This window comes from Aspergillus saccharolyticus (genome assembly GCF_003184585.1).
Source record: "Aspergillus saccharolyticus JOP 1030-1 unplaced genomic scaffold BP01scaffold_15, whole genome shotgun sequence".
In the NCBI taxonomy this organism is placed as follows: Eukaryota; Fungi; Ascomycota; class Eurotiomycetes; order Eurotiales; family Aspergillaceae; genus Aspergillus; species Aspergillus saccharolyticus.
The window spans coordinates 230,609-257,741 of record NW_020290625.1 but is presented as its reverse complement, the minus strand read 5'-3'; the positions used below and the strand labels follow the sequence as shown (position 1 = coordinate 257,741).

At 54.6% G+C, this 27,133-nt stretch overlaps 8 protein-coding genes across 8 annotated transcripts; 4 read left to right on the top strand and 4 right to left on the bottom strand.

The window, feature by feature from the left end:
- Positions 1-42: 42 nt before the first annotated feature.
- On the top strand, positions 43-4,739 carry BP01DRAFT_391850 (putative xanthine dehydrogenase HxA). The gene is made up of 4 exons (XM_025578105.1): positions 43-561; positions 626-829; positions 883-2,840; positions 2,893-4,739. The coding sequence occupies exons 1-4, from the start codon at positions 331-333 to the stop codon at positions 4,574-4,576; spliced, it is 4,077 nt and encodes a 1,358-aa protein (XP_025431268.1). The 5' UTR covers positions 43-330; the 3' UTR covers positions 4,577-4,739.
- A 192-nt stretch (positions 4,740-4,931) lies between these two features.
- prm1 (pheromone-regulated protein PRM1) lies at positions 4,932-7,244 on the bottom strand (the record flags this gene model as incomplete). The annotated part of the gene is made up of 2 exons (XM_025571845.1): positions 4,932-5,100; positions 5,197-7,244. 2 exons carry the CDS (start codon positions 7,242-7,244, stop codon positions 4,932-4,934), a joined length of 2,217 nt encoding a protein of 738 aa, XP_025431267.1.
- A 1,660-nt stretch (positions 7,245-8,904) lies between these two features.
- On the top strand, positions 8,905-12,442 carry BP01DRAFT_398769 (uncharacterized protein; the record flags this gene model as incomplete). The annotated part of the gene is made up of 3 exons (XM_025578545.1): positions 8,905-9,222; positions 9,417-11,819; positions 11,949-12,442. The coding sequence occupies exons 1-3, from the start codon at positions 8,946-8,948 to the stop codon at positions 12,440-12,442; spliced, it is 3,174 nt and encodes a 1,057-aa protein (XP_025431266.1). The 5' UTR covers positions 8,905-8,945.
- Positions 12,443-12,821: 379 nt separating this feature from the next.
- On the bottom strand, positions 12,822-14,563 carry BP01DRAFT_296664 (kynurenine--oxoglutarate transaminase; the record flags this gene model as incomplete). The annotated part of the gene is made up of 9 exons (XM_025571854.1): positions 12,822-13,112; positions 13,174-13,597; positions 13,653-13,666; positions 13,720-13,873; positions 13,930-14,002; positions 14,056-14,161; positions 14,212-14,296; positions 14,363-14,431; positions 14,490-14,563. The coding sequence occupies 9 exons, from the start codon at positions 14,561-14,563 to the stop codon at positions 12,822-12,824; spliced, it is 1,290 nt and encodes a 429-aa protein (XP_025431265.1).
- Positions 14,564-15,209: 646 nt separating this feature from the next.
- Positions 15,210-18,345, top strand: BP01DRAFT_365755 (ssDNA-dependent ATPase MGS1; the record flags this gene model as incomplete). The annotated part of the gene is made up of 4 exons (XM_025576378.1): positions 15,210-16,804; positions 16,978-16,981; positions 17,307-17,729; positions 17,824-18,345. 4 exons carry the CDS (start codon positions 15,210-15,212, stop codon positions 18,343-18,345), a joined length of 2,544 nt encoding a protein of 847 aa, XP_025431264.1.
- Positions 18,346-19,099: 754 nt separating this feature from the next.
- admB (ADAM family of metalloprotease ADM-B) lies at positions 19,100-21,535 on the bottom strand (the record flags this gene model as incomplete). Its single annotated transcript, XM_025576377.1, has 2 exons — positions 19,100-21,408; positions 21,466-21,535. 2 exons carry the CDS (start codon positions 21,533-21,535, stop codon positions 19,100-19,102), a joined length of 2,379 nt encoding a protein of 792 aa, XP_025431263.1.
- Positions 21,536-22,507: 972 nt separating this feature from the next.
- Positions 22,508-24,606, bottom strand: BP01DRAFT_48136 (putative DNA polymerase iota). The gene is made up of 3 exons (XM_025579890.1): positions 24,459-24,606; positions 24,114-24,401; positions 22,508-24,046 (listed from the first exon to the last, which is right to left on the bottom strand). Exons 1-3 carry the CDS (start codon positions 24,504-24,506, stop codon positions 22,595-22,597), a joined length of 1,788 nt encoding a protein of 595 aa, XP_025431262.1. The 5' UTR covers positions 24,507-24,606; the 3' UTR covers positions 22,508-22,594.
- Positions 24,607-26,012: 1,406 nt separating this feature from the next.
- Positions 26,013-27,059, top strand: BP01DRAFT_365752 (uncharacterized protein; the record flags this gene model as incomplete). The annotated part of the gene is made up of 1 exon (XM_025576376.1): positions 26,013-27,059. The coding sequence occupies one exon, from the start codon at positions 26,013-26,015 to the stop codon at positions 27,057-27,059; it is 1,047 nt and encodes a 348-aa protein (XP_025431261.1).
- Positions 27,060-27,133: the final 74 nt, after the last annotated feature.

Sequence of the window (27,133 nt, the reverse complement as noted above, 5' to 3'; positions counted from 1 at the left end):
GATATGGGATCTCCTTCCCCGATAACAATCCATCACTTGCACCACTTCTTCTTCATACAACAATCACCTCTGACTTACTTTACTTACTTCTTAATATCATAGTGTCTGCTCCCTACTAGTATACGACTCTTATACTATCCTGGTCTACTCCCTCTCTTCTGACTTCCTCATTTGTTCTGCTTCATGCCAGCGTTGAGATCATCCCCCGCATCAACGCTGGTTCCGAGTGGCGGTTGATCCACCCTCCAAACTAAAGGAGTCGCCAAGAGAGATACATATCTAGAACGAGTACACCTACTTCGATCCAAAACCCCCCCGAACTACAGCAACATGGCTCCTGGAATACTCAGCTCATCACCGCCGACCGTGCCTTCCAAGGCCGTTTCTTTGGCCCAGCTCACAGAAGAGTGGGATGACACTATCCGCTTCTACCTGAATGGCACCAAAGTGACCCTTGACTCGATTAACCCCGAAACCACCTTGTTGGAATACCTCCGCGGGATCGGTCTAACGGGGACAAAGCTGGGATGTGCCGAAGGAGGCTGTGGCGCTTGTACTGTTGTAAGTATTCCATTGACCACCCTGAACTTGGTCTTCTCGCTCACCTAGATCAACCTTGAAACAGGTGGTTTCACATATCAATTTCACAACGAAGAAACTATACCATGCGTCAGTAAATGCCTGCCTTGCCCCGTTGATTAGCGTGGATGGGAAGCATGTCGTCACTGTAGAGGGCATTGGAGATGTGAAGAATCCCCATGCGATCCAGCAACGACTCGCGGTCGGTAACGGTAGTCAGTGTGGATTTTGCACACCTGGTATTGTGATGGTAAGCTTTTCGATGTCTTTCTGGGTTTATATGAGCTAATTTCTTGCGAATAGAGCCTTTACGCCCTTCTGCGCAATAGCCCTGAGCCATCGGAACATGACGTGGAGGAGGCATTTGATGGAAACCTCTGCCGTTGCACTGGATATAGACCCATTCTGGATGCAGCTCAAAGCTTTTCTGCACCTAAAGGCTGCGGAAGGTCTTCTGTCAACGGAGGGTCGGGGTGTTGCATGGAGAAAACCGGTGGTTCTGGAGGATGCTGCAAGCAAACCTCCGTCGAGCCTATCAAGGACGACAAGACACAGACATTCTCGCCGCCTGAGTTCATTGAATATAGGCCTGATACGGAGCTCATCTTCCCGCCTTCTCTGCGAAAGCACCAGTTCCGCGCTTTGGCTCTTGGGAACAAGAAAAAGAAATGGTATCGCCCTGTTACTGTGGATCAGCTTTTGGAAATCAAAGCTGTACACCCTGACGCAAAGATTATTGGAGGAAGCACAGAAACGCAAATTGAGATCAAGTTCAAGGCTATGAAATACCGTGCCTCTGTTTATGTCGGCGACATTCCGGAACTACGTCAGTACACACTACGGGACGACTGTCTGGAACTCGGAGCCAATGTTTCCTTAACCGATCTCGAGAGAATCTGTGACGAAGCGCTCGGTCGGTATGGTGCCGCGCGTGGGCAGCCGTTCAACGCTATCAAGAAGCAACTTCGTTATTTTGCCGGAAGACAAATCAGGAATGTTGCCTCTCCAGCGGGCAACTTGGCTACGGCGTCGCCGATTTCTGACCTCAACCCAGTGTTCGTGGCCACGAGGTCAACTCTCGTGGCCAAAACACTAGGCCAGACCATCGAGATACCGATGGATCAATTTTTCAAAGGTTACAGAACGACTGCTCTCCCTCAGAATGCCATCATCGCTGCATTGCGCATTCCGCTCGCAGCCGAGGAGGGTGAATACATCCGGGCATACAAACAGTCTAAGCGAAAGGACGACGATATTGCTATTGTCAATGCTGCTCTACGTGTCTCTCTTTCAGACTCACACACGGTCAAGAATGTAAACCTCGTCTTCGGTGGTCTCGCGCCGATGACTGTGTCCGCCCGAAACGCGGAGGCATTCTTGGTTGGCAAAAAGTTCACTAGTCCCGCAACACTCGAGGGTACCATGGCTGCCCTGGAACAGGACTTTGATTTGAAGTTCGGAGTTCCGGGAGGAATGGCGACGTACCGTAAATCTCTTGCCTTGGGCTTCTTCTACCGGTTCTATCACGATATCTTATCTAAGCTTGAGGTGAAGAGTGCGGACATCGATGACGACGTCATTGCTGAGATCGAACGAGCCATTTCGACAGGAGAAAAGGACCACGAAGCTTCTGCGGCATATCAACAAAAGATCCTTGGAAGGGCTGGTCCCCATTTCTCTGCCTTGAAGCAGGCTACGGGAGAGGCTCAGTACACAGATGACATTCCCATTTATCAGAACGAGCTCTATGGCTGCATGGTACTATCAACCAAGGCGCATGCTAAGTTACTCAATGTTGATCCGAGCGACGCGTTGGATATACCCGGGGTCGTTGACTATGTGGATCACACCGATCTTCCCACTCCAGAAGCGAATTTCTGGGGAGCACCAAATGCTGACGAGCTTTTCTTCGCCGTGGACGAGGTCAACACCGCCGGTCAGCCTATCGGTATGATACTGGCAACATCTGCCAAGATCGCCGAGGAAGCTGCTCGGGCCGTCAAGGTGGAGTACGAGGACTTGCCAATGATTCTATCGATCGAAGAAGCCATCGAGGCCAAATCATTCTTTGAGCATTACCGTTACATTCAATCTGGTGATGTAGAGAGTGCATTCGAGAAGGCAGCGCATGTGTTCACTGGTGAATCGAAGATGGGCGGGCAGGAGCATTTCTACCTTGAAACGCAGGCCTGCGTTGCCATACCGAAGAACGAAGATGGGGAGATGGAGATTTGGAGTGGAACCCAGAACCCCACAGAAACGTAAGTCTTGTTGTTTCTTCCGCTACCACAACGAGTGCTGATAATGCGACAGACAATCTTATGTTGCCCAGGTTACGGGTGTAGCGGCTAACAAGATTGTATCCCGGGTAAAGCGGCTTGGTGGTGGCTTTGGTGGAAAGGAGACTCGGTCAGTCCAGCTGGCTGGTATCTGCGCGACGGCCGCGGCGAAGTTGAAGCGCCCAGTTCGGTGCATGCTCAACCGCGACGAAGACATTATTTCCTCGGGTCAGCGTCATCCCTTTTACTGTCGTTGGAAAGTTGCCGTAACGGAAGATGGCAAGCTACTAGCCCTCGACGCTGATGTCTATGCCAACGGCGGCCACACGCAAGATCTCTCCGGGGCTGTCGTGGAGAGAAGTCTGTCACATATTGACGGTGTATACCGTTTCCCGAACGTTTACGTTCGCGGCCATATTTGCAAGACTAATACTGTCTCGAATACGGCCTTCCGCGGGTTTGGGGGCCCGCAAGGCATGTTCTTTGCCGAGAGCATTATGGAAGAAGTGGCAGATCACTTGAATATTCCTGTCGAAGAATTCCGCCTCCAGAACATGTACAAGCCAGGTGACAAGACACACTACAACCAAGAACTCAAAGACTGGCACGTGCCGTTGATGTACAACCAGGTTCTCGAGGAGAGCTCTTACGCAGAGCGTCGAAAGGCTGTGACGGAGTATAACAAGGAACACAAGTGGTCCAAGCGCGGGTTGGCGATTATCCCCACGAAGTTTGGTATCTCATTCACAGCGCTGTTCTTGAACCAGGCAGGCGCCCTAGTGCACATCTACCACGATGGGAGCGTCCTCGTCGCCCACGGCGGAGTGGAGATGGGCCAGGGTCTACACACCAAGATGACAATGATCGCCGCCGAAGCACTGGGCGTGCCTCAATCCACTGTCTTCATTTCCGAGACCGCCACAAATACCGTGGCCAACACCTCCTCCACCGCCGCTTCTGCCAGCTCTGATCTGAACGGGTATGCCATCTTTAACGCCTGCGAACAGCTCAACGAGCGTCTCAAACCCTACCGAGAGAAGATGCCTGGGGCCACGATGAAAGAACTCGCGCACGCCGCGTACTTTGACCGAGTCAACCTTTCCGCGCAAGGGTACTACCGTACCCCGGACATTGGCTATGTCTGGGGCCAGAACACCGGTCAGATGTTCTTCTACTTCACGCAGGGCGTGACTGCCGCCGAGGTGCAGCTCGACACTCTCACCGGAGACTGGACCCCGCTGCGCGCCGACATCAAAATGGACGTCGGCCGCACCATCAACCCGGCCATCGACTACGGCCAGATTGAGGGCGCCTTCATCCAGGGCCAGGGCTTGTTCACCACCGAGGAGAGCCTGTGGCACCGTGCCTCGGGCCAGATCTTCACCAAGGGGCCCGGCAACTACAAGATCCCGGGCTTCCGGGACATCCCGCAGGTGTTCAATGTCAGTCTGCTCAAGGACGTCGAGTGGGAAAACCTGCGCACCATCCAGCGGTCCCGCGGGGTCGGTGAGCCCCCCCTGTTCATGGGCAGCGCGGTCTTCTTCGCTATTCGCGACGCACTCAAGGCGGCCCGACGCCAGTGGAACTTGCATGAGGTCTTGCGACTGGAGAGCCCGGCCACGCCCGAGAGGATCCGTGTGAGCTGTGCAGACCCGATCATCGAGAGGGTGCGTGTGGTTCCGCAGGCGGGGGAGAAGAGCTTCTTTATTGCAATCTGATCTGGCGGTCAGGAATTTCGGTAGTAGTATATGTGGTATATCATGAATCTTACGACATGCGCGCACTTGATAATTCTACCTGACACATATTTAGCTAGCATCGTCCTTTATGAAGTAGAATACTTCCGGATTTCTCTCAATTGGAAAACCTGCAACCACGTTCTACGGGTATATCGCGTGCAGCTTCGAACTAGAAGTAATCACAAGAGAGACAGCAACGCTAGACGTAGAGAGTGCCCGCCAAAGAATCAGAAAAGACGATGAAGAACAAGATGAAAAAGAATTTGAAGGAAAGACAAGCAAGAAGCTTGATTTAGCTTCCGGGAGTAAAAGGGTAAGTTAGAGAGAGAATAACTCAATGCTTCCCTATTCCATACTCGACATAACTACTGCCTCTCAAGTCCGAGACCCCGTCCACACGTAATGCATTCCTCTGTCCTGCGAACCCGACTTTTTCGTCTGGATAGACGCCCAACTCTTCGGTCGGTGTAATTGTAGTGGCAGTAGTAGTAGAAGTGGTAGTACTCGCGCCGGCTCGCTCTGTCCCACCACCTCTCGTCGCAACTTCATATCGCGGAGCAGCCGCGTCATTGTCATCATCGCCAGCATCTAGAGCGAACCGATGCTGCTGCTGCTGCTGCCTCGGCATACTCGTCAAGGGGACATCGATGAAGCCCGCATTCGGACCGAGACCGGAACTCGGCGAGGCAGGGTTCGGTCTGGACGACGCGGGCGCAGGGCCGCCCTCGCCGCGAGTTTTGTCCTTTTTGGCCAAGAGGATCAAGGCCCGCGTGATCCCGCACAGGGCATTGATGACCCAGACCAGCAGGATGAAGGAGGCGATGATGGTCTCCAGGCGGATGCCTTTCTCAAGGGCGGTAATCACCTGGTTGACCACCTCGGTGATCTTGTTGGAGGTCTGGTCGCCGGCCTCCGCGAGGAAGCTGTCGTCACTGCTGCTGCCGCCGGCGGTATCGTTCAGGGAGGCGGCGGCGCCGCGGGAGAAGGTGTCGTTGGGGAAGAGGGGGAAGTCGACGTGGGCGTGGTCGTGGACCCAGGTAAGGCCCTTCTGGACGCTGGCGACCTTCAAGCCGACGAGGCAGTTGAACACCTCGAGGAGGGGATTGTAGAGGATGGTATCGCCGAACGTGCCGTTGAGGACCTCGATGGTCTTGTCGACAAAGGTGTTGAGAGTGTCGTTGAGGGCGGTGGTGCTGGTGTTGACCCAGCCGAGGACGTTGTCGTTGATCTGCGAGTCGACGTGCAGGATCGCCGTGTTGGTATTGTTGGCCCACTCCGCCGAGCTGTTGGCCAGCGCGTAGACGACCTTGTCAGCGAACTGGCCGACCTCTTCGGAGAGCTCGGGCACGGTGCGTTTCACGGCGGAGAGGAGCAGGTATTGGCACAGGCAGGAGAGGAGGCCGGCGAGGGCCAGGCAGAGCACGAACAGCGCTGCGGGCGTCGTCGCGTATGCAATCGCCCACCGCACCAGGATCTGAGCCCGGCTGTTGCTGAACCGGCTGGCGGCTTTGATCCCGGCTGCGGCTGTGTAGGGCCGTGACACGATGTAGACCACGTCCATCGGGTCGTGGGCCTCCTTGCGCACCAGCTGCGAGCGTTCCCTCATGTGGCGCCAGCGCCGAATTTCCTGCCATGCCATCGGGATGCACGCCAGAATGGCTGCGATGACCAGGATAGCGATAAAGATTTTGCGTGCCGTGAGAGCGACATCGGTGGCGCCTTCAAAGAAGGAGTTGATGCCGTCGTTCGAGTCGCAGAAGGTAAGTTTCTGCTTGGCCGGCACCGACAGCGCCGATGCGTTGAAGCTGTATGTCCCCAGCGAGCCATTGACCAGTTTTTTAACTTCCTCGAACGGTAGGCGAAGCACGTTCTCGGTGAAGTTGCTGACTTCGTCGAAAGTGGGGATGGAGTTGTTCAATTTATCGAGACTGGTGTCGATGGAGGAGGGGAGGTGGGCGTTCTCGAGGGTATTGATGGAGTTGGTGAGGTTCAGGGTCGGGACACTCGTACCAAGGGCGCTGAGAACGGTGTTGACTTTCTTGAGGAAACTGTCCAAGGTATCCTCGAACGTGTCGACTGCCTTGCCAATATCTTCCCCGACTGTCTTGATGGTTGAGTTTAGGAAATCGGCAGCGTCTTCCAGAATGCTGACTCCGATCTCGACTGCGCCTCGCACGACCAGCGTGAAGAGGCAGAGGTAGGTTTGATACATAACTTTGACGAAGAAGATGACCAGCTCTTCCACAGCGGTTAGCGACAGGGTCAACACGCTCTCCAGCCCGTCGATTGCGGCATTGACCGTCTTCACTGCCAGCTCGTTGACCCCCTGAGCCAAGTAGTGCGGCATGGAGGCCATCGTGCTGCCCATGGTTTCCACCGATGTACATGCTGAAAGCGCTTCCGTCTTCGCTTTTGCCATGTCGTTCTGTATGCTCGAAACGGCCAACAGTACTCTGACCAAGACCAAGAGCAGTAGGATAGTCCATCGGTTGAGCCATGACTGTGACAGGCGGGCTCGCAGGCCCAGGTAGGGTGTAATGCCGTCCGGGTGGAGTGGGATAATCCGACCTGAGCCTCCGCTGGGATCATGAGCGCCGTAAGGTGGCAGCAGGGGAAATATGCTTCGTGCAGGTCCGAAAACCCCCATGCTGGCGGAATGTGAGGGAATTATTCTGTTGTCACAGCGGATGGGATCTTGTCAACGAGAAAGAGAAAATCTGGTATATGTCACAAAACGCTAAAGACACTGAGAACAGGTAGGAATAAGATAATTCTGATCCGGCAGCAAATTATTCCAAAAGGGCAAAGAGATTCTATAATGAACTGTATAGCATGTCGAAGAGGAGATGAGGAGGATACACTGTCAATAGGAGAAAGCGATTAACACATCATGAAAGAGGGTACAAAACAATGGATACTAAAGACAAGGGAGCAGAGGAACACGCATTGTCTTATATATGGAATCTGTTTCGTCATGAGAAGCTCTCACTCAGGCAAGTGAGACAAAGATGGCTCCATCGCCGCGCCAAAGGAGACCACCACTAAGAACAGCGGCAAGGCGACCGCAACAAAGACTAGAAGACGCTCGCCTAAGATGAGCAGCTGATTTCAGAATAGCTCTGTTTCATCTGGCGCAGAGATGATCTGCTGGGTTTCTGCAGCAGGGCCCGGCCGAAGATAGTAACGGCGCTTAACTCTTCAGCCTCCTGCAAGCGCTCTGGTCCAGTCATTTCGACGGCTTGTGCATGGATATCCAGTCTTGGGCCCCACAACAATTGAAAAAGTAAATTGATTGTAGTATTGTAGGATGGAGTACTTCATTGGGGGTTGTTTTGAGGTTGCGGCGAGACAGCGCTTGCTGGGCTATGGCGGTGCTGGCAACAGGCAACGACGGTTGACTGTCAGTCAGACTGGTTCAGAAGACTAAGAGGGATGGAGCTGAAGGCATCGATGTAAGTTGAGTCAAAATCTACAGCTCAGCTGGTGATGTTCTGCAGCTGTAGCGGGTTGAAACGCGCAGTGGAAGTCTGAGTCGAACACAACAAAGTTGCGACAGAAAGAGAGAGACAAGGTAGCCGGCACGTGATGGTCGACTCTTAGACTCCCTGCTTGCTTCAGACTGCATCAATTGCTGGTAAATACTACTATGTTTACTCTAGAGATACGAAGCTGATACACTACGGAGACTGACCACTACAAACAGAAGAACTGCAGCAAGACATGACCTGATAGCACCCTCACTACAGCTGTAGTTCCGCTAGAAGAGACAGAAGCCCATACTATGAGAACATATAGCATGATTCACGTTGTCGCTTCAGCTTTTAAAATGCTGTGCAGTGAATGAGTATTGTGTCATAACTCCTTCGGTAGTCATAGAGCACAGATTATGACTGCGGTGCGCCTTCAGTGGTCCTCAAGGAGGTGAGCAGCACACACCGAATGGCAGACTTCACCACAGCCCCGTAGTCAAGACCCGCGTGGTGATGCGCTGATTAATCGAGGAGGCCCTTGGCCAACACCTCACGATCTCTGTATCAGTTCATCCTCTTCTCTCGGTCCTCTCTCCTTTCATCATTTTCATCCAAGCTGGCGGTCATCAAGTCACCACAAACAGGAATGCCGCACGGGTCGCTCGTGGTGTGAGCCGGAGTAGCATCACAGGTATACAAACAGACCTTAATCTATTAAAGTGAATTAGTTCTGACAGAGGTACTGATATAGGAACAGGGATCTAGGCAACATCAGAGGAAGAGAAGGAGACTCACCAAACCAACTGTGCATCCAACATCTTTCACCTCTACGCATCCTCGCATCCTCTCAAGTCGAGCGATGTCAATGTGATATCAAGATGGCGAAAAGTCCTCGAGACAACAAGGAGAAGGCATCCAGCTTCCTGGCTGATCTGGACCAAGCACTGGAAAGGCAGCCAGTGAATTGGTTACAGGCCGTGGAGTCTCTGAGGCAGAATCAAAGGACTGAGTCTCCTGGTCACGGGGACAACAAGTGCACGAAACAGGCAAACATTCATCACAAAACAGAGGAAAGTGAAGTAAACACCGCGGAGTTGAGCCGAAGCAACACCGCCTCAGATCAAGAGATATCGGCATCCGATATGAATTGTGCCGGTATGTGTTTCTCGTCTACACCATCACCATCACCATCACCATCACCATCACCATCACCATCACCATCACCATCAACACATCTCATCCCTCCACTCAACCTCCATTCATCCCAATCCCATCCCCCACCCAAGAGCCAATCGCCATGGGGCGTCTTTTCTCTTCGAGACTAACCTGGGGTGATTGGCAAGCTACAGATGAAGACGATGACTCCTCCGACGACAAGCAATCTTGCGCTGAGACGATTGACTTGATCCGCGCGAGAACCGCCACTGGATCGGACCCCACTCCAAGCTCTACCCCTACACTTGCTCCATCCACACCCGTTGAGACTCTCGGTGACCCTACATCAGAGGAGCCACTTCCTTCTTCTGTCTCTACTTCATCAGTTGAGAGTCAGACTGTCGAGCAGCCGGAGGTCTTGCCTGCCATCCCGGAATCTGCAGCCAAGCCTTCCGAGCAGACATCGAGCTCGCCTGTTGCTCCAGCATCTGAGGAAAAGGCTTCGGAGCAGTCAGCTAGCATGGCAAAGCCTTCGTCTTCGTCAGAGGACAAGCCATCTGAGCAGACTTCAAGCTCACATGTCTCACCCTCACCCATGTCTCAATCCTCTGAGCACCCATCAAGCTCGCCAGTCCTGCCAACATCTGATGTTAAGCTATCCGAGCAGACATTGAGCTCGTCTAGACTCTCGACATCTGAGGAGAAGCCATGCGAGCAGCAGCTAGCGAGCCAGCCGGAGCGGGCAGTCCCTTCTGAGGACCAGCCCACCGAGAAGGCATTGGAGTCACCCGTTCCTCCAACATCTGAGGCTAAGCTCCCGGAGCAGCCATCAAACTTGTCTCTCACTTCATCCAAGGAGAAAGAATCGGGAGACTCATCGGGCCCAATTCTCTCTCCCTTATCTTCCAAAGAGCAGCCTCCGCAGCAACGACAGGAGACCAAACCATCCACCCCACAGACCCAAGTCTCCCCCAACCTCTCCAAGAAGGCCAAAAAGAAGAAAGCGAAGAAGAATAACAAAAAGGCCAACAACAACGCTGGGGGAGCGGCACCAGCCCCTGCCGCTGCTGCAACTGTCACTTCGTCGAATACCGGAAAGCATGAGACTTCCAGCACGAAGGCTGCGGTGCCCGACAAGTCCTCGGATGCTAAACGCCATGCCTCGTCTGCGGAAGCAGCAGAAGCTCTGGGCGGCAGCAGTGCCAGCAGCGTTATCAAGATTACCACCACAACAACCACGACCACGACCAAAGTATCTAATACCGCAGGCAGTACCGCAGCCTACAAGAAGGCGGAGGAAAAGCTGGCGTCCCCAACTGCTGTTGCATCCCAAGAACATAAGACCACCGGTAAAGCCAGGGCGGATCCTGATGCGGCGGCCAAGCTGCTGGCTATCCAGGCGGCCATCGATAGACTGAACGCTCAAGGCAGAGCACAGTTTGACTTCGTCGAATCGGCGAGTACTCTGCATGCACCCCATTCTCGATCCTATGCCCGAGCTGTGTCCGGTGACGAGAAGACCCGGGATGTCAGTCAAGGACCCTTCGGATCGCCAAACGTATCTACCGAAAACGACCAAAGGTCGATCCACAAGGAAAGCGAATTGCCTCCATACTCGCCCAGCACGCCTCAGAATAGCGCCATCTCCATCCGGATCCCATTGCCTCCCATTGCAGAAACCCCCACGGAAACACAGCAGACAAGCAAAGCGAGCGAAGATGGCCAATCCGGCGCCAACACAGGAAGCGGGCCATCCGATCTGACTCCCAAGTCCACCAGCACGACCTCCACAACATGGACGACGGGCCAAGCTTCCCAGACCACGCCCCACACCACGGTGACCTCTGCGCCATCGACCACCAAGACGACCAGCAACACGCAGCAGAAACACCGAGGCGGCGGTGCGAGTGCGCAAACTAGCAAGCTAACCAGCGCTGCAGCAATAACTCAGCCAGCCAGCAGCAGCAGTAGCCACGCCCATCCCTCCCCTACAACCACCAACACCACCACCACCACCAGCAGTAGCCGCCGCCGCGTGCAGCAGCAGCAGCAGCAGCAGCAGATCTCGCACGCCAGCGGGGGGACCCTCTCGAGCCGAAAGCCGGAGGGATTCTTCTGGCAACTCGACAGCCACGGCTTCCCGTGCGCGATGCGCAACTGCCCCAAGCGCTGCAACTTGTGGGACGGAGCCACGGTGATCTGCCCGGGCTGCGGGCCCTTCTCGGAAACCCGCTACTGCTCTCGCGAGCACCTGCTGGAGGGGATCAAGGCGCACTGGCCCGTGTGTCGGCAGCAGGTCTTCGTGCACCCGTGCCGCGAGAGCACGATCCCCAGCGACGTGCGCGCGGGCCCGCCCATGATCCCCTGCCTGCACAACTACGACATGCCCGAGCGCCACCGCCAGGCGGTATACTTTGCCATGAACACGCGCCAGGGCGATTACTTCATCTTCTCGGACTGGGCGGACTATTCGCGCGCCGGGTTCCCCGCGGATAATGTGTTGCTGCGCTGCTCCAAACGGCTGGTGTATACTGTTCGCTTCGAGAATGCCGAGGAAAAGGATCGTTTCCGCCGTGTGCTGGCGATTTGTCTGTTTGGTAAGTTTTGACCTTGACCCCCTTTGAGAGAGAATTCCCCGGAGATGGCGGGGAGGAAGAGGAGTGGACTGAGCTTAAGGCGAACCTTTAATTTGAAACTGACCAAACCCCCCCGCCTTCCCCTCTCAGCTACCTTGGAGGTTCACGCACTGGTCGACTACCTCTTCCGTCTTATCAGGGACCAGCTCCGCGCGGCAAACGCTGCCAAACACCTCGAGGCCGCTGTGCGATACCAGCTCCAGCAGGAGACCAATGTGACCATCCAGCAATACATCACGGGAGAACGCCACGCCTGCGAGACGGACTGGAACGGTCGCAACCGTCGCAACTGTGCCGATGCCGTGTGTCGCTCCGAGTACCAGCGTCTTCTCGGGTCCATGGGAGGAGGCGGACTACGGGAGGTCGTCAAGGGGTGGGAGTCAACTTTCTGGATCCTGCGCGCCGCGAGAACAACGCATCCGGAGGTCAAGGACCCGAAGAAGCGCATGCTCGGCGAGGGGTTCGAGGGGGTGGCCGAAGAGGATCAGCGGGTGTTTCGACGTGGTGACGGGTGGGATGGCGCTGGGACCGGCGATATGGAGATCGAAGGGTGGAACGAGGACGAGGGTCCCGTTGAACAGTGACTTTCGAGTGACAGTTCCACGCGGACTATTATCCGAGTCATCACGCCCTGGTCTGTCGGCGTCCTAAGGCATGCTACTGTAGTTCGACATATTAACTTTTCTCATCTATGGTTGTTGTGGGCGGAGTTCAGGGCAAGATGAATGGTTCGAGCGGGGGGGTGTTCTTTTTTTCTTTTTTTCCACTTGTCGGTGCTCCAGCCCTGGGAAGATAATGTCATGTACAACACAGATAGCCAAATTGTAAATCTAGTCCATTTTACCCGGTCCAGTCTCCCTGCGACAGATGAAGTCTATATAATCGTAAATCCATTGTTGAAACCCATTGAATCACCAGCCAATCAAGCAGCGTCCGCACCATCCCAAGCTAGAACACTCACACTCACTGCTTGATGTATTTCTTTAGGCCACGAAGCCTCTCCTTAGCAGTCTCGAGAACATCGTCATTCTTGCAAACCGCAAAGCGCAGGTAGTCCTCGGCGATGTGGGCGTTGGCATCGGTGTAGAACTCGGTGGGAGGAATAGCAGCAACGCCGACCTCGTGGATGAGGAACCAGCAGAGCTTGAAGTCGCGAGGCCGGCTGGCCACATGGGGAGGGAAGGGGTAATCTTCGGGCAACTCCACCGAAGCCATGTTTGCGAGGACAAAGTAGCCACCCTCGGGATCCGAATACTGCATTCCATTCCCATTTAGTGGGTCTGTGTCTCAAACAAGGTTCAGCACCATCACTTACCGGGATGTTGAGTTCGTCGAACACCTGGCAGAAACGCTCCATCTTGGCCTTCATCTCGGTTCTGCTCTGGTCCCAGAAGCCAACCTTGTCTGCCTGCTCGAAAGCTACCGCGGCGGCCTCCTGAAGAGGCGAGACACTGCTGTAGCAGATACGCGTGTGGGCGCCAGACACATACTTAATCAAGTGCTCCGGGCCGATGAGATAACCCACCCGCCAGCCGGTGGCATAGAAAGCCTTGCCAGCGGAGCCGACGGTGAGCGTGCGCTCATAAAGCTCCGGGGACAAGGTAGCAATGCGGGTGAAAGGGACGTAATAAAGACGGTCGTAGACTTCGTCGGAGAGAATGATCAGGTTGTGTTTCACAGCTAGTTCGCCAATGCGCTCGCATTCGGCGCGTGAGAAAACCTTGCCCACGGGGTTGTGACTTGTGCGGATTTAGCTCGGTTTGTTCCCTACCAGGTCAAGCAGTGACCACTTACGGCGAGTTCAGAACCTGACGAGCCATGGTTAGTTGTTTTCAGCCACAACATCGTGCAAGTGCCTTACAATCATCTTAGTCTTGGAGTTGATCGTATTCTCCAGCTCCTCGAAGTCGATTGTCCACTCCGCCGCGGAGGAGGTGCGTGTAGCGCCATCCTTCGGTGGGTGAAGCGGAACATACCGAATGGTACCACCAGGCATTTCAATGTTGCTGATGTACCTTTGGGCGGCGTCAGAGACGGCTAGCGAGGGAGGGAGAGAGGCCGTGCAACTTACTGGTCGAAGAAGGGCTCAAAGACGATGACTTCGTCGCCAGGCTCGATGAAACCCATGAAGGCACTCAGCATACCTTGGTACTCAGTCAACTACAGTCCAGGCTCGTTTGATTTTCAGCGATCCCACCTTCATTCGCTCCTGTGGTAACGACAACCTCGGTGTCCGGGTTGATAGTCCGGCCGAACGATGGGGAGTAAGCATCCGCCAGGGCTTGCTTGAGACGAGGACGTCCCTGCAAGAGAGTGAGTCTATGCACTAGGGGCCGTTGGGGTATGAGTGTACCTTGGTTGGAGAGTACTGGTTGCATTCGACCCGATCGAGAGCTTCCTTGGCCGCATCGAGGGCGAACTGGGGGGGATTGTAGCCACTGCAAGCGGAGCGGTGCCATTAGTCTCCCTTCCATGGACATCTTTCGGTGATTGACTCAACTCACAAGAAACCCTGACCCATGTTCACAATGGGCTGAACGGGCGAAGCGGCGGCAGCCTCATTGACAATGGACCTGCGCGCCGGTCAGCGATCCCGACCGCAGCACGGCAGGACTGGGTGATGCTTCGTACCAGACATCTTGCTTCTGACCGGCGACCCTCTTGGCCGGGCGAAATGGGTCGGGACGAGCCGCAGTGGCCGACATTGGACGAGTGCAAGCTGGATAGCGGGGGAGTGCGGAGGGGCAGGCAGCGTGGACGCGAAGGAGGGTAGTCGATGAGGAGAGACGCAAACCACGGAACATAGAAGGCAAGCTGACGGTGGAGGCTAGTCCAGAGCGAAGCAAGCGAAGGGAAAGAGAGGAAGAAAAGGGAGGGAGGAAGGGAGGGAGGGGGAGGAGAAAAAGAAGCGGGAGTGACAGGCGTTAAGTCCGGGGATGAAACAGCAATCGATGGTGGGGAAATTCAACCATTGCGTGCTTTGCGCCTTGGCACATACTGGGAACTGATAAGCAACTACAAAGTAGGGGAGTATTTAACGTTATGAGGTCAGTAAGAGACAACAACAAACAGGATTTTCCTCCTGAGAATCCAATTCAATTGCTTCTTCGAGTCAATCGCATCCATGAATTGTCCCTTGCACCTTCAGGCATTCCATTCCAAGCCTCGCTGCAGCTGCCATCGGCTTAGTCAGCCTATGCTTCTTATCGCCGCCGCGGCCGACGCGCGGAGAACGCGTTGATTGATGGATGGATCTTCAAATCGCCTCGATGGTAAACTTGAACTTCGTCGTCGCTTCTATCGACGGTAGCTGGTCTATCGGATAGACTTGCACTTTTTTTGTCCGCCAAAATGGTCTCGTGTCCCATCTGCAGCAAGTCGGTCTCCAGCTTGAAGATCAACGATCACATCGACTCCGATTGTCAGAGCTTCGTCGACGAGCCAAGCTCAAGCGCAGAACCCCCCGCCTCTCAAAAAGCCCCTGTTCCTACCTTTTTCCAACCAGCCTCGGCTCGCAAGGCTTCTGTTCAGGGCACTGGAGCACGAGAACCCACGACGGATTCCTCCCCGCTGCGCAATGTCCACGGCAAGCGGACGGTCCCGCCAGCAGCAGCAGCAGCCGAGGTCTCGGGGAATGCGAACGACAACCCAGGAAATCACGAGCTACCGTCGGAGCCCAAGCGTCCCAAGATGCACGCTTTTCAGAAAGTCGCACCGCTGCCGGAGCGGATGCGCCCGCGAACACTCGATGAGGTCTGTGGCCAGGAACTCGTAGGCCCAACGGGCGTGCTGCGGGGGCTGATTGAGCAGGATCGCGTGCCCAGCATGGTGCTCTGGGGAGGCCCCGGCACAGGCAAGACCACCATCGCCCGAGTCATTGCCTCCATGGTGGGGAGTCGATTCGTGGAGATCAACAGCACCAGCAGTGGAGTCGCGGAGTGCAAGAAGATCTTCGCCGAGGCGCGAAGTGAGCTTGGTCTGACGGGTCGAAAGACTATCATCTTTTGTGATGAGATCCACCGTTTCTCCAAGTCGCAGCAGGATGTCTTTTTAGGGCCCGTGGAAAGTGGACAAGTGACGCTCATTGGCGCCACGACAGAAAACCCCTCCTTCAAAGTGCAGAGTGCATTGCTATCTCGATGCCGGACATTCACGCTCTCCAAGCTCACGGATGACGATATCAAGTCGATCCTCCAGCGCGCACTCCGCGTCGAAGGGCCCAGCTACTCGCCTACGGAACTGGTGGATGATGAATTGATCGACTACCTGGCGCGATTTTCGGACGGGGATGCACGGACGTCGCTCAATCTTCTGGAGCTGGCGATGGACCTTTCGAAGCGTCCGGGCATCACCAAAGATGAGATCAAGCGGTCCCTCACCAAAACGCTGGTGTATGACCGGGCGGGCGACCAGCACTACGACACCATCTCTGCATTCCACAAATCCATCCGAGGGAGCGACCCCGATGCGGCGCTTTACTATCTCGCGCGGATGATCCAGTCGGGCGAAGACCCTCTGTACATCGCACGACGTTTGATTGTGGTGGCCTCGGAGGATATCGGACTGGCCGACAACAGCATGCTTACACTTGCCATTTCCACTCACTCGGCCGTGGAGAAGATTGGTCTCCCCGAGGCGCGGATTAACCTGGCGCATGCCACGGTGGCAATGGCCCTGTCGAAGAAGAGTACCCGTTCCTATCGAGGCCTCAACAATGCCTTTGCGGCTCTGGCCGAGCCAGGAGTCGCCGGGCTACCCATTCCGATCCACCTGCGCAATGCGCCGACTCGGTTGATGAAGGAGCTTGGGTACGGGAAAGAGTACAAGTACAATCCGAACTATGTGGATGGAGAAGTGGTTCAAGACTACCTCCCTGGACCGCTTCAAGGGCGAAAGTTTCTGGAGGAACTAGACTTGGGAAGTCAAGTTGATCCAGATCTGATGAGGTGAGATGAAGATAGATTGAGAGATGTCTCTCTGGACATAATAACCGTTGGCTGTCGACATACGTTTACAAAGATAGAACATGAATTGCATACGACCTGATGACATTAGAAACCGTGCTTCATCCAGGGGTAGACAAGTTAGTAAATAGTAGTACATAAAACAAGAGTGACAGTCCAGTAAGTGGACTTTGGGTGGTGGTGAATGTTTGTTCCCGTCTTGGCTGCGCGTCTCCATCGCGTTTTTACTCCACCTCCGCCGACTGGCATTCATTCATTCCAGCCCGCCGTCTCTTCTCCTGAATCCCACCCACTACCCTCTCATCTACCAGTCCAGAACCATCACCCACCGATTGATCAGCTTCAGACACACACACTGTGCACACACACACTGTGCTTGACCGAGAAATCCCTGGGCAATGAGGCTCAACCACCTCGACACCTGAAACCAGGCCCGATCCCCAATCCAAGCCGCACCACCATCTCCACCTCCACTTCACCTTAGTCTTCGCAACAACAACAACAAAACCTCACAATGGCATCCTCCGGCCAACCCTTCGGCTCCCGCTCCTACGCGGCAGGCAAGCTCCCCGACCGCTCGCTCAACGCCGCCAACGCGCTCCCCTTCAGCGCATCCTCCTTCACGCGCCATCGCGGCCTAACGGGGGGGATCCCTTCCGGCGGCGGCGGCGGCGCCGCAGGAGGGGGGGACTTTGGGAGCGACCTGAACAAAGCCAGCCACCACCAAGCGCACACCCACCAAGGACCTGGGGTAGGAATAGGAGGAGGAGGAGGAATAGGCGGCTCCGCTCCACCGCCGCCGCCGCTTCACTCGCAGGGCGCCCACGGGCCTTCCTCCGCACAAGACACGACGACGAACCCATTGAGTCGATTAACCGAGGAACAACGTGAAGAGATCAACGAAGCTGTACGTTGCCCTCCCGCCGGGTCCCCCTAAAACTATTCTCCCTCAATTCCCCAATTCAAAAGCTAATTCCCAAGCCAAAACACCCAAACAACAGTTCACCCTCTTCGACCTCGATCGAGACCGTCACCTCGATTACCATGAACTCCGCGTCGCCTTTCGAGCCCTAGGCTTCTCCCTCCCCAAACAAGAACTCATCTCCCTCTTAACCACCTACGGCGTCCCCCGTCCACAAGTCCAACAACAACAAGCAGCCCAGCAACAACAACAACAGCAGCAACAACAACAGCAGCAACCACCGCAACCCCTCCAGAAATCCGCCAATCACAACAACCCGCAACACCCCTCTAACCTCCTCATGCCCCTCTCCGCCTTCCAGGCCGTCACCGCCCTCAAGATCCTCGAGCGCGACCCGCGCGACGAGATCTTGCGCGCCTTCGAGCTCTTCGACGAAGGCGGGAAGGGGTACATCGATCTCGAGGATCTGCGGCGCGTCGCCCGCGAGCTGGGCGAGACGGGGCTCGAGGAGGAGGAGCTGCGCGCCATGATTGAGGAGTTTGATCTGGAGGGGGTGGGCGGTGTGACCAAGGAGGCGTTTGTGAGTATTTGTTGGCAGTGAGAATGTTTAAAGTGTCAGGGGCTGGGTTGGTTGGTTGGATGGACGATCCTGTCCGCTGGCATCTCTGGTTCCAGTCTAGAAGCTTGCTTCGGAAAGTGCTGCTGCATTCGGTTGGTTACTTTGGTCATGGTATGGGGTGGATGATAGATACCAACTTGTCCACTTGGTTGTTCCGGACCTTGAAGTTGTTTTTTTTTTTTTTTTTTTTTTTTTTGCTTTCTTGCTTGTGAGCTCTTCTGCACATTTTGGGCATTGGGCAGGCGCCAATTGAGTTTCATTTCCACCTTGTCTGTCTGTCTGCTTGCATTGTACCGTCTCGGCTGTTTCGTGTGACTTGGCTAGTTGTTGTCTACAAGATATCCACAATCAGCTGCATATATCTATCAGCCAGTGCTCCCAAACGACTCCAAAGTAGCGACCCGGTCCCGGAATTGCTGCAGAACTTGACGCTGAAAAGCAATCAGACCAGCAATGATATTTATTCACGAAACTCTGTATACAATGCGGGGTGCAGAACAGCCGGTTAGGCAGAAATAGATGATTGCAAATATGATACCCAGAACGTATGTAGAATGCACCCTCAAGTAGGCCCCATGACCTGAGAATAAGCATGAATACCACAACTCCAACCCCATACAGCCAACGCCAAGAACCTAACCAGAAATAGCAGCAAGTGTCACAATATGGAGTCTACAATGCTCATCATGCAGTGCTCGTGTAAAAGCACGTTCTACGTGCCTGACAGAAAAAAAAATCATGCGAATCGCCCTTGCGGCGGATGTTGCGGGTACGGCGGTCCTCCCGGTCCGGGATATGGCGGCGGAGGCGAGGACATGCCCTGGTAGCCTGGAGCCGGCGGAGGGTTGGGCCATTGGTTCATTGCCGGGGGCGGAGGCATCCCCCCGTTCCAAGGCCCATAGGGTGGTCGAGGTGCAGGGCGCGCCATCGGCCGCGACTGACGACAGCGACGGAGCAAGCAAGACCCCAGGGCGAGAAGCAACAAGCCTCCCACGGCACAAGCAACCCCAATGACAATGGCCTTGTGGTCGTTGATCCAAGACTTGACATTCTGTCCCTTACAGTCACCGTTGCTGCAGTGGCCGCCACTCCCACAAGGAGTGCCATCGAGGAAGTTCTGGTTGAAGCCCACGCATTGACCACCCATCGAACTGGAACTGCAGATCAGCTCGCACGAGGAGCTATAGGCTGAGCAAGCGTACGTATTGTTCTCGTGCAGGACGCTGCCCATGACACTGCGGCATTGATAGTCGCGGCTGGTGCATTGCCCACTGGCGCACTTGAGACCAGATCCGCTACTACCACAGCTTGCGCCGTCAGCTTCGTATGAGTCCGTCGGGCATGAGCTGGAGTTGCCGCTGCAGGTCTCGGCCACGTCGCATTCACCCCGGCTTGCCCGGCAGACCGTGCCGGCAGAAGCATATTGGCAGGAGGAGCAGCAACTGTCATTGGAATCATCGCATACAGATCCCGATGTGAATTTACAAGTCGTGGGGTTGCAGCACTTGTTGTCGCCGCAGCCCGCCTCGCCACCACAGTCACAGTCCTCGCCTTCCTCGACGATGCCATTCCCACACTGGCTGCCGGTGTAAGTGGTGACGCCACGGTTCACTGAAAGACAGCTCGACTTGACACTATTACGCCCGATGGCTGAGCAGATATTCCCGATGGTGCACTGCGAAAAGGAGGTGATGTCGGTGCCGGTGGTCGGATTCATGATATACTTGCCGCTCGCATCACATGTGGTCGAGGTCAAGGGACAACATTGAGACGAGGACTCCAGATTCTGCTGGCAAGTATCAGAGTCACAATCGTGCACCGCACCAAAGGTATGGCCGGTTTCGTGGGCAAAAATCTGCCAACCACCACCCGAAGAGCGAACGACGACATTGGCTCCACTGACGGAATTGGCGCCGCTGGTGGTCACATCCGCATTGCACAGCTGGCCCAGCCAGGACACGCCCACTTCGCTCCCGGTCGGGCAATCACTAAAGAGCGTCCAATATGCGTTGGAGTCACTATGTGAGCCGCGCCACTCCGAGAACAAGTTCAGACGGGAGGTGAGGTTGCCGCTCGAGCAGGGCATATTCCAAGCCGTGGCTGCGGGTGGGTTATCAGGGCAGGAACTCTCGGACATGGTGAGATTGCGGAGGCCGATCGAGACGTTGAAAGACTTCTCATAGACGCTGGAAGCGCTGTTGACCGTACTGATGACCCATTGCTTGGCGGCGGTTTCATTCTTAAACGACCCCGTAAAGGAGCAGTCCGTAGCGACTCCGATTAATGCCACCTGCTTTGTATTTGGGCAGCCTGAGGTATCACCAATGGTTGACGCCAGATTCACGGTCCCCGAATTCCCAGAAACGCTGCCGGTATCCGATTGCCGCCTGCTGAGTCCGAGTAGAGAATTCACCGACATGGCGCCCCAGCGACTCGTATCCGTCTCGTAGGATGAGAGGACTGGGTGATTTGGATCCATGTTGAAGTCCAACTGGTCAGCTTGGCATGATGTCGTCCCCAAAACCGATCGTTTGAGCTCCGTGTGTATGCGGTACATGTCCGAGTCGCGATATACAACCATATATTCTCCCTTGGTGTCGACAATATCGGCATCTTGCTTGCGTTTCTTCTGCAGATAGGTTGACTTCAATTCGACGTGGTGGTTGTCCCCATGCACACTGAATACGCCTTCAAACAGGGGCTGATCGCCATCATGCTTGAGATATATTCTCGCCGACCCAACTGGGTCCCACATGCTCTGTCCTCGACCCACTAATGCCCTTCCCTTGAAGACTTTGTGGTCTTGTCGTGAAATGGGCTCCGCTCGTCGAATGTTCCCGTTAGCATCGAGGTATTGTACGTATGCATCAGCCGCCAGTATGTCATGATTCGGCTCCAATTCGAGCTTGACTCGTTGATTTCGATCCCGGAGACTGAAAGTGATGTCGAAGTTTGACAGATGGTCCACACGATTCGAGGGCGTCTGAATTGTCGGGTGGTCTAATGTTGAAATGTGTTGGATAGCATTTGGCGATTGCGAGCGGGCTACATTGTCATTATGTAAGAACGCAATGGAATTGCACGGGGGATACCAGGAATTACCTTGAACCTCTTGAGCAAGAAGGGAAATTGCGCCCGCAATGAATGGGAGTGAATATGAGAAGACCCTCATGGTCGCCGAAAGCTGGACTTCACGGCCAGCAGGAGGAGCGGAAGGTGGAATGGTTTACAACGAGTGAGCGACTGCGATGACAACAAAAAATACAAATGACAGCAGCAGCAAGGAGAGGAAATCAGAATGAATTCCCCCGGGGTCTTTCTAAGCCGAACATCAGGCAGCCGCCAAGCGCGAGAGAGAGACAATAGTTAGGGATGATCCAAGCGACCCGTTATTAGAGATTGGGAGGGGGCGGGTTTCAAATCCACAGCTATATGTATGCCAAGGGGTGGGTTGATTGACTGATTAACGGCGGCAGGGTTTGAGCGGATTAGCAGACCTTGGAGAGAAAATCAACTGTATGCATCCAGTGCACAACGAGTGGGATAAAGGGTCTGGTGAATTGATGTGGGTGTTGCAGGACCCTGAGACGGGGAGAAGAGACGATCAGGGTCTTCTTCTGCTCTGTGTCTCTGTCTCTCTCTTGGCCCGGAGAGGCGCAGCAGCCTTGGCAGGTGAATGGTGAATCAAAAAACGAATGGAGTAAGTATATAATGAACCAAGGCGGACACGATCGGATAGGGACTTAGAAACTCCTGGGGTAAAACTCCCAAGTGACTCCCCCAACACAGCAGAGCAACAGAAAAAACAACAAACAAAAAGAGAGGGTGAAGAATGAAGAAGAATGCAAGAATGCGAGATGGAGAGATTGACAGGACCCCAGGCGGAAAGAAGGAAGAGCCACTCGACGCCAAGCCCCTCCGCCCGCCCCCTTTGTTTCTTTCTTTCCCTTCAAACTCCTTCAACTACTCCCTACACACTCACTACACACTCACTACAGACTACAGACTAACTACTTTGCACTCCGTACGACGTTTCTGCATGCCTCAAAGGCGTTAGAGGCTGGTCTGACTGACTGCTTGACCGACTGACTCTGCTTTGAATGTACGGAGTACACAGCTTCTCAATGATAACTACCAGCCACTTATTAGTAATACTCTACGGACTATAACTACTCCGCGTACCGTCCAGGCACATGACGGCATTGTCTCCATGGCAATCATTCCATCGTCATCATTCAGGAACCGCGTGGTATAACGCATGTGCCTCCCGCGCAAATTGGGGAATCAAGGCGCCACAAATGTCACAATTCATGCCACAGGGTATGCCATCGTCGCCGTCACTATCCTCCCACGTCTCATCTCCCGGAGCGCTATCTACAATGTTGCGGGATCCCTCAGTCTCGGGACTCGCTCCAGGCAATCCCGCATCTTTCACAAGAGCTGTTGCTTCTTTGATCACTGAGCTTTGAGTTTGGAACATCTTCCCGATATCTCGTCCGCTACTGTGTTTCCGATCTCCGGCTCCATCAACCATATTCGTTACCGCAACATTCAACAGTTGAAGGTCCCAGCCAGACTTCTCCGGGTGTAACTTGCGAAACATGGATAACAGCGAATCGTGCACCAGTCGCTCCGCCAGCGCATCGATGCTTTCATCCAGACTAAACACATATGAGGGAAGCGGCTCGGAGCGCGAGGTTCGATGAACCAGTCGCCCGCCCTCAGTGCCTGCGTGTCGGAGTCGGGTTGACAATCGCAGTGTCCGAGGGTGAGCCAGCCATCGGACTGGAAGCTGCTGCGGGCCACCTGAGGTATGGACAGGTCGATCGGGCCCGGGATCGACCTCCAAGTCCTGCTCTGTGAGGTCAGTACGCATGCGACGAAGGAGACTGGCCGTCAGAGCGATCAGTTTCCTCCGAACAAGCTCCAAGGTATCCAGGCGCCCATAGGTATCTTCAATACTGATTTGAGTCGGCACGTCACCCGCTGGGATGACGGGCGCAGGGTCAACGCCGTGGAGCAGGCCCCAGACCCGCGCGCCGATGTCTTTTGGTGCACCTGGTCCGCCTAATATGCGATCCAGCAAGGCTGGTCCCATGCCGGCGCACAGCCGCACATCTCGAACAGTCTTCGTTCCGTTGGCGTCGCTGGCAGACTCAGACGGGAGTTCTGAGCCAGAAGGTGCGCTAGCCTTGGTGAGGTAAGCGATGATTTTCCGAGTCAGCTTGGAGCCTAGCCCAGGAATCTTGCGGATCTCGTGTGCATCGAGAAAGGCTACCACATGACTCTCCACGCCAGATTCCGCAGCATACGGCGGGAGAAGGGTGGTCTGGTTGTTCGGTTTATGAGTGTTACCGATTAATTTAGCTAGCAATTTGGAGGTCGAAATCCCCACTGTGGCCGTGTAACCCATGTGGAACTCGAGTTGGCCTCGCAGGAAGCCTGCCAAGTGCGAGGCCACGAGCAGCCGCGTGTAGAGCCCAGGAACCTCCTCCTTGGAGCCTCGGTTTAGCCCCGTTGGATCCAGATCCGCAGGGTAAGTGGATCCATGCACTTGGGTGGCATTGTAGTCGAACCCCACCGTAGGTTCCTGGCGGTCGAGATGAAAGAATGAGTGCTCCAGATCATGGCGATTCAGCAGGTCAACATTATAGTCAACCATCTCGGTTACGTCAAGAAACAACTATGGCCAGGTCAGAGGATTCGTACTAAAGATAGTGCATGAACCGGTGGGAATTGGGCCAGCGCACCTCATCAAAACCCAACCGTTCGACCCTTTGCGCCCAGACGAATGAGCGTAGAAAATGGAAAAGCCGCTTGGAGGCATCGCGAAAGCGGGTCAAATCCTCGCCCAGCACGATGACGACGTCCGGACAGATCTGTTTGGCTTCCTTGATCAATTGCAGCTTGCGTAGCCCTCTCCGTCGTGCTTCATAATTACAGGTTACCACGATCTGCTTCTGCTGTACCGCCAACGGCAGCGACTTCAATGCCGGCTGTTCGACCTCAAAGACCGCGGCGTAGAAGCAGTCATAATCCTGACATGCGGCATACGGTTAGTACCGGGACCGGCATGAATTTTGGGGTATACTTACAAAGTGCAGGATGATTCGGCGGTCGTCTCTTGATGGTGCTGCGGCCATGAACTAGTTTGGATTGACGTTTCAGACGGTGATCAGAATGACGAAAAATGGTGGTAGAGAGGTTGATACTAGGTAGTTAGTATGCTGCAGACCAGGGAATAAAACCGCAGAATAGATTCCTAAATCAGTTTGCTGCGCGATACTAAGTATAGTACTCCTCCGTACTGAGTACTCCGCACTTCTATACGGTAAGTACTGGCCTAGGCGAATTCATTATCGGAAAAAAATCTCGGTGAGTCGCTGTGAGATCCTGACGTGAAGACAGACAGACAGACGGACAGACGGACAGTACACCATGAAGTTGGATGAGGGGCTGATTGGGTGGAGACGGGAGGGAGGCTGGGGATTTGATTGTTGTGGCTGGTGCGCAGTGGGACCCTTGGCTGACTCATCGGTGGGTGTCGTGGTGCTGGGACTAGTCCGTTTTCGGTAGTACCCGCTGGACTCCCACTCAGGCACTCAGGCTGCACTTTGGTCCTTCGTAGTTTAGAGAATAGACTGAACCAATTCATCTTCTCTCCCCACAACGTTGTTGTCTGAAAGTTTCGAACCAGAGGTCATTCAGTTTGCCAAGAACTGACAGAAACCAAAGTCAGAGTCTCTTCCGGTCTCGCCCACAGCAAACACTATCTCCACCTCGAAGTGAACCCGCCGCGTGTCGTCTGCTTCAGTGCTCGCCCGACTGGACCCGGAAAGGACTGGATGGGCCTACAAAAAAAGAAGGAAAAAAAAAAAAAAAAAAAAAAAAAAAAAAGAACCAGTGCTGCTATATTTAGACGACTACTCGATGGCACGATCCCCGTTGCTGATAGGCAGACGGCTCTGCTCTACCTGCGTCTGGACTGTGATTAATTTCCACAGCGGCTAATCCTTTGCCATCCTGGTCGCCATCGTTGGGTCCTCTTCTTCTCGGGTTTCAGTAAAAGAAGTGCTTCTATGAACGGACCGTCAACTTCTCTCCCAGTATGCACGACCTGAGAAGGGTGAGATTTGGCATTGGATTTGATCCGAATCAATCAAGTTCATCATCAACTGCTGTCCAACGTGGATGCTGGGGGTTCATATCATGAGTATGACGAGCACGTACTGCTGATCGCCGGTGTTCTTAAAATAGGGCCCCGTCCCAGCGCCTTGTCTTTGCCTCTTCCATCCGGTGGCATTTCTGTAAATTAAGAAGACAGGAAGTCGCAAAACTAATAATCCTACCCTGCATAGACTCCATAGAGTCATCCCCACCCATTCTCATAGCCCAGTGGATGTCGGTCTGCAGCGCCGCTCATCCATCCAGATTGCGGGGCGACGTCGCACTTCCTCTTTCCCTCTTCTGGTTCTTCCTCTTCCTCTCATTTCCTTCTTCTTGACCTTCCCTCCCACTCTTCTACTAATCTCGTTTTACATGCCCATCGACATTCCTTTTACTCCTGCAACTTCGGCTACTTCATCGCAGAGGGGCCCGTCTCGACCATGCTCGCAACCCCCATGACCCCGCAACAATCCTCTTCCAACATGGCCTGCAGTTTGGCCCCAACCGCTAACAACCGATCGACCATCGCCTCCCGACCGAAACTCACCCTTCAGACCTCATCCCTGCCTCTCACTTTTGGCATCTCCTCCACGGGCCTGTCACTGTCCCTGGTAGGCGGCCCTACCGCATCTCCTACCGTCCAGAATACGTTCAAGAACGCCTACGATGTGACGGCGCCTGTGTCGGCTACATCCTCCCCCTCCTCGAAATTCCCCAGTCATCGATTCACCAAGCCATCATCGCCCTACACCACTCATAACCCATACCCACTACCTCTTGGTGTGCGCAGCATTCTGCGCAACTCGCCACTAGGGTCAACCTGCCACCGCCGGTCTACCTCGGTGGCTACCACCGGGTCGAACGGCGCTTCAGCCACGCGACGGGTGTTTTTTCCGGCCAAGAAGCAAGTTGGCTTTCGCAACCCGCTTGAGGAGGAGATCCACAATGTTGACTACATTGCGCGCCACTCGGACCTTCATGAACTAGACGAAGGACTTATCAAACCAAGCACGTGCAGCGATGATTCCGACTCTGCCGCAAGTAACTCGTCCACATCATCATCCGACACGAACACCTCCGATGATGAGGCCCAGACCCGATCCAAATATGACATACGGTCACCGGTGGAACGCAAAAAGAGAAAGCATCCAAAGGCCGAACGGCAGGTCCGAGCGGTCGCCTTGCGAGAGAAGCTCGAGGATATGACGCCACAGACGCCGGTCCGAAAGCGCGCCAAGCGGCGTTGCGAATGGCGCTGGACATTGGGGCCGTTAGAAAAACGAACCGACCTCCTTCTCCCTCCAGTCCGGGAAGATCCGACCGCCTCGGCCTCGGAGGGCTCGGTTTCAAGCCATTCCGACCCTGCATCGCAAATCTCCTCTGTGGACTCATCCCCGCTGCTGAGTGCCACCCCCTCGCAAGCTCACTCCAGTCCCTGTTCGTCTGTTGCATTCGAGCTCGAAGGAAACGAGTCCCTGAAGACCACGACTCACGAAACGCAACGCCCTGATGCTGATTTGTCACGATAGCCTTTTGTGGGGACGAACACCACTACTACTTCTTTCGCTACCTTGATGACTTGCCCTTCCAATTCACGACTCAT

Excerpts from the sequence above, each read along its gene's own strand:
- BP01DRAFT_391850 (XM_025578105.1), top strand. The coding sequence starts at position 331 with ATGGCTCCTGGAATACTCAGCTCATCACCGCCGACCGTGCCTTCCAAG. Across the intron at positions 830-882 it reads GCACACCTGGTATTGTGATG|AGCCTTTACGCCCTTCTGCG; the intron begins GTAAGCTTTTCG and ends TCTTGCGAATAG. Across the intron at positions 2,841-2,892 it reads ACCCAGAACCCCACAGAAAC|ACAATCTTATGTTGCCCAGG; the intron begins GTAAGTCTTGTT and ends ATAATGCGACAG.
- BP01DRAFT_48136 (XM_025579890.1), bottom strand. The coding sequence starts at position 24,506 with ATGGCCGCAGCACCATCAAGAGACGACCGCCGAATCATCCTGCACTTT. Across the intron at positions 24,402-24,458 it reads GCCGAATCATCCTGCACTTT|GATTATGACTGCTTCTACGC; the intron begins GTAAGTATACCC and ends GCCGCATGTCAG. Across the intron at positions 24,047-24,113 it reads AACGGTTGGGTTTTGATGAG|TTGTTTCTTGACGTAACCGA; the intron begins GTGCGCTGGCCC and ends ACCTGGCCATAG.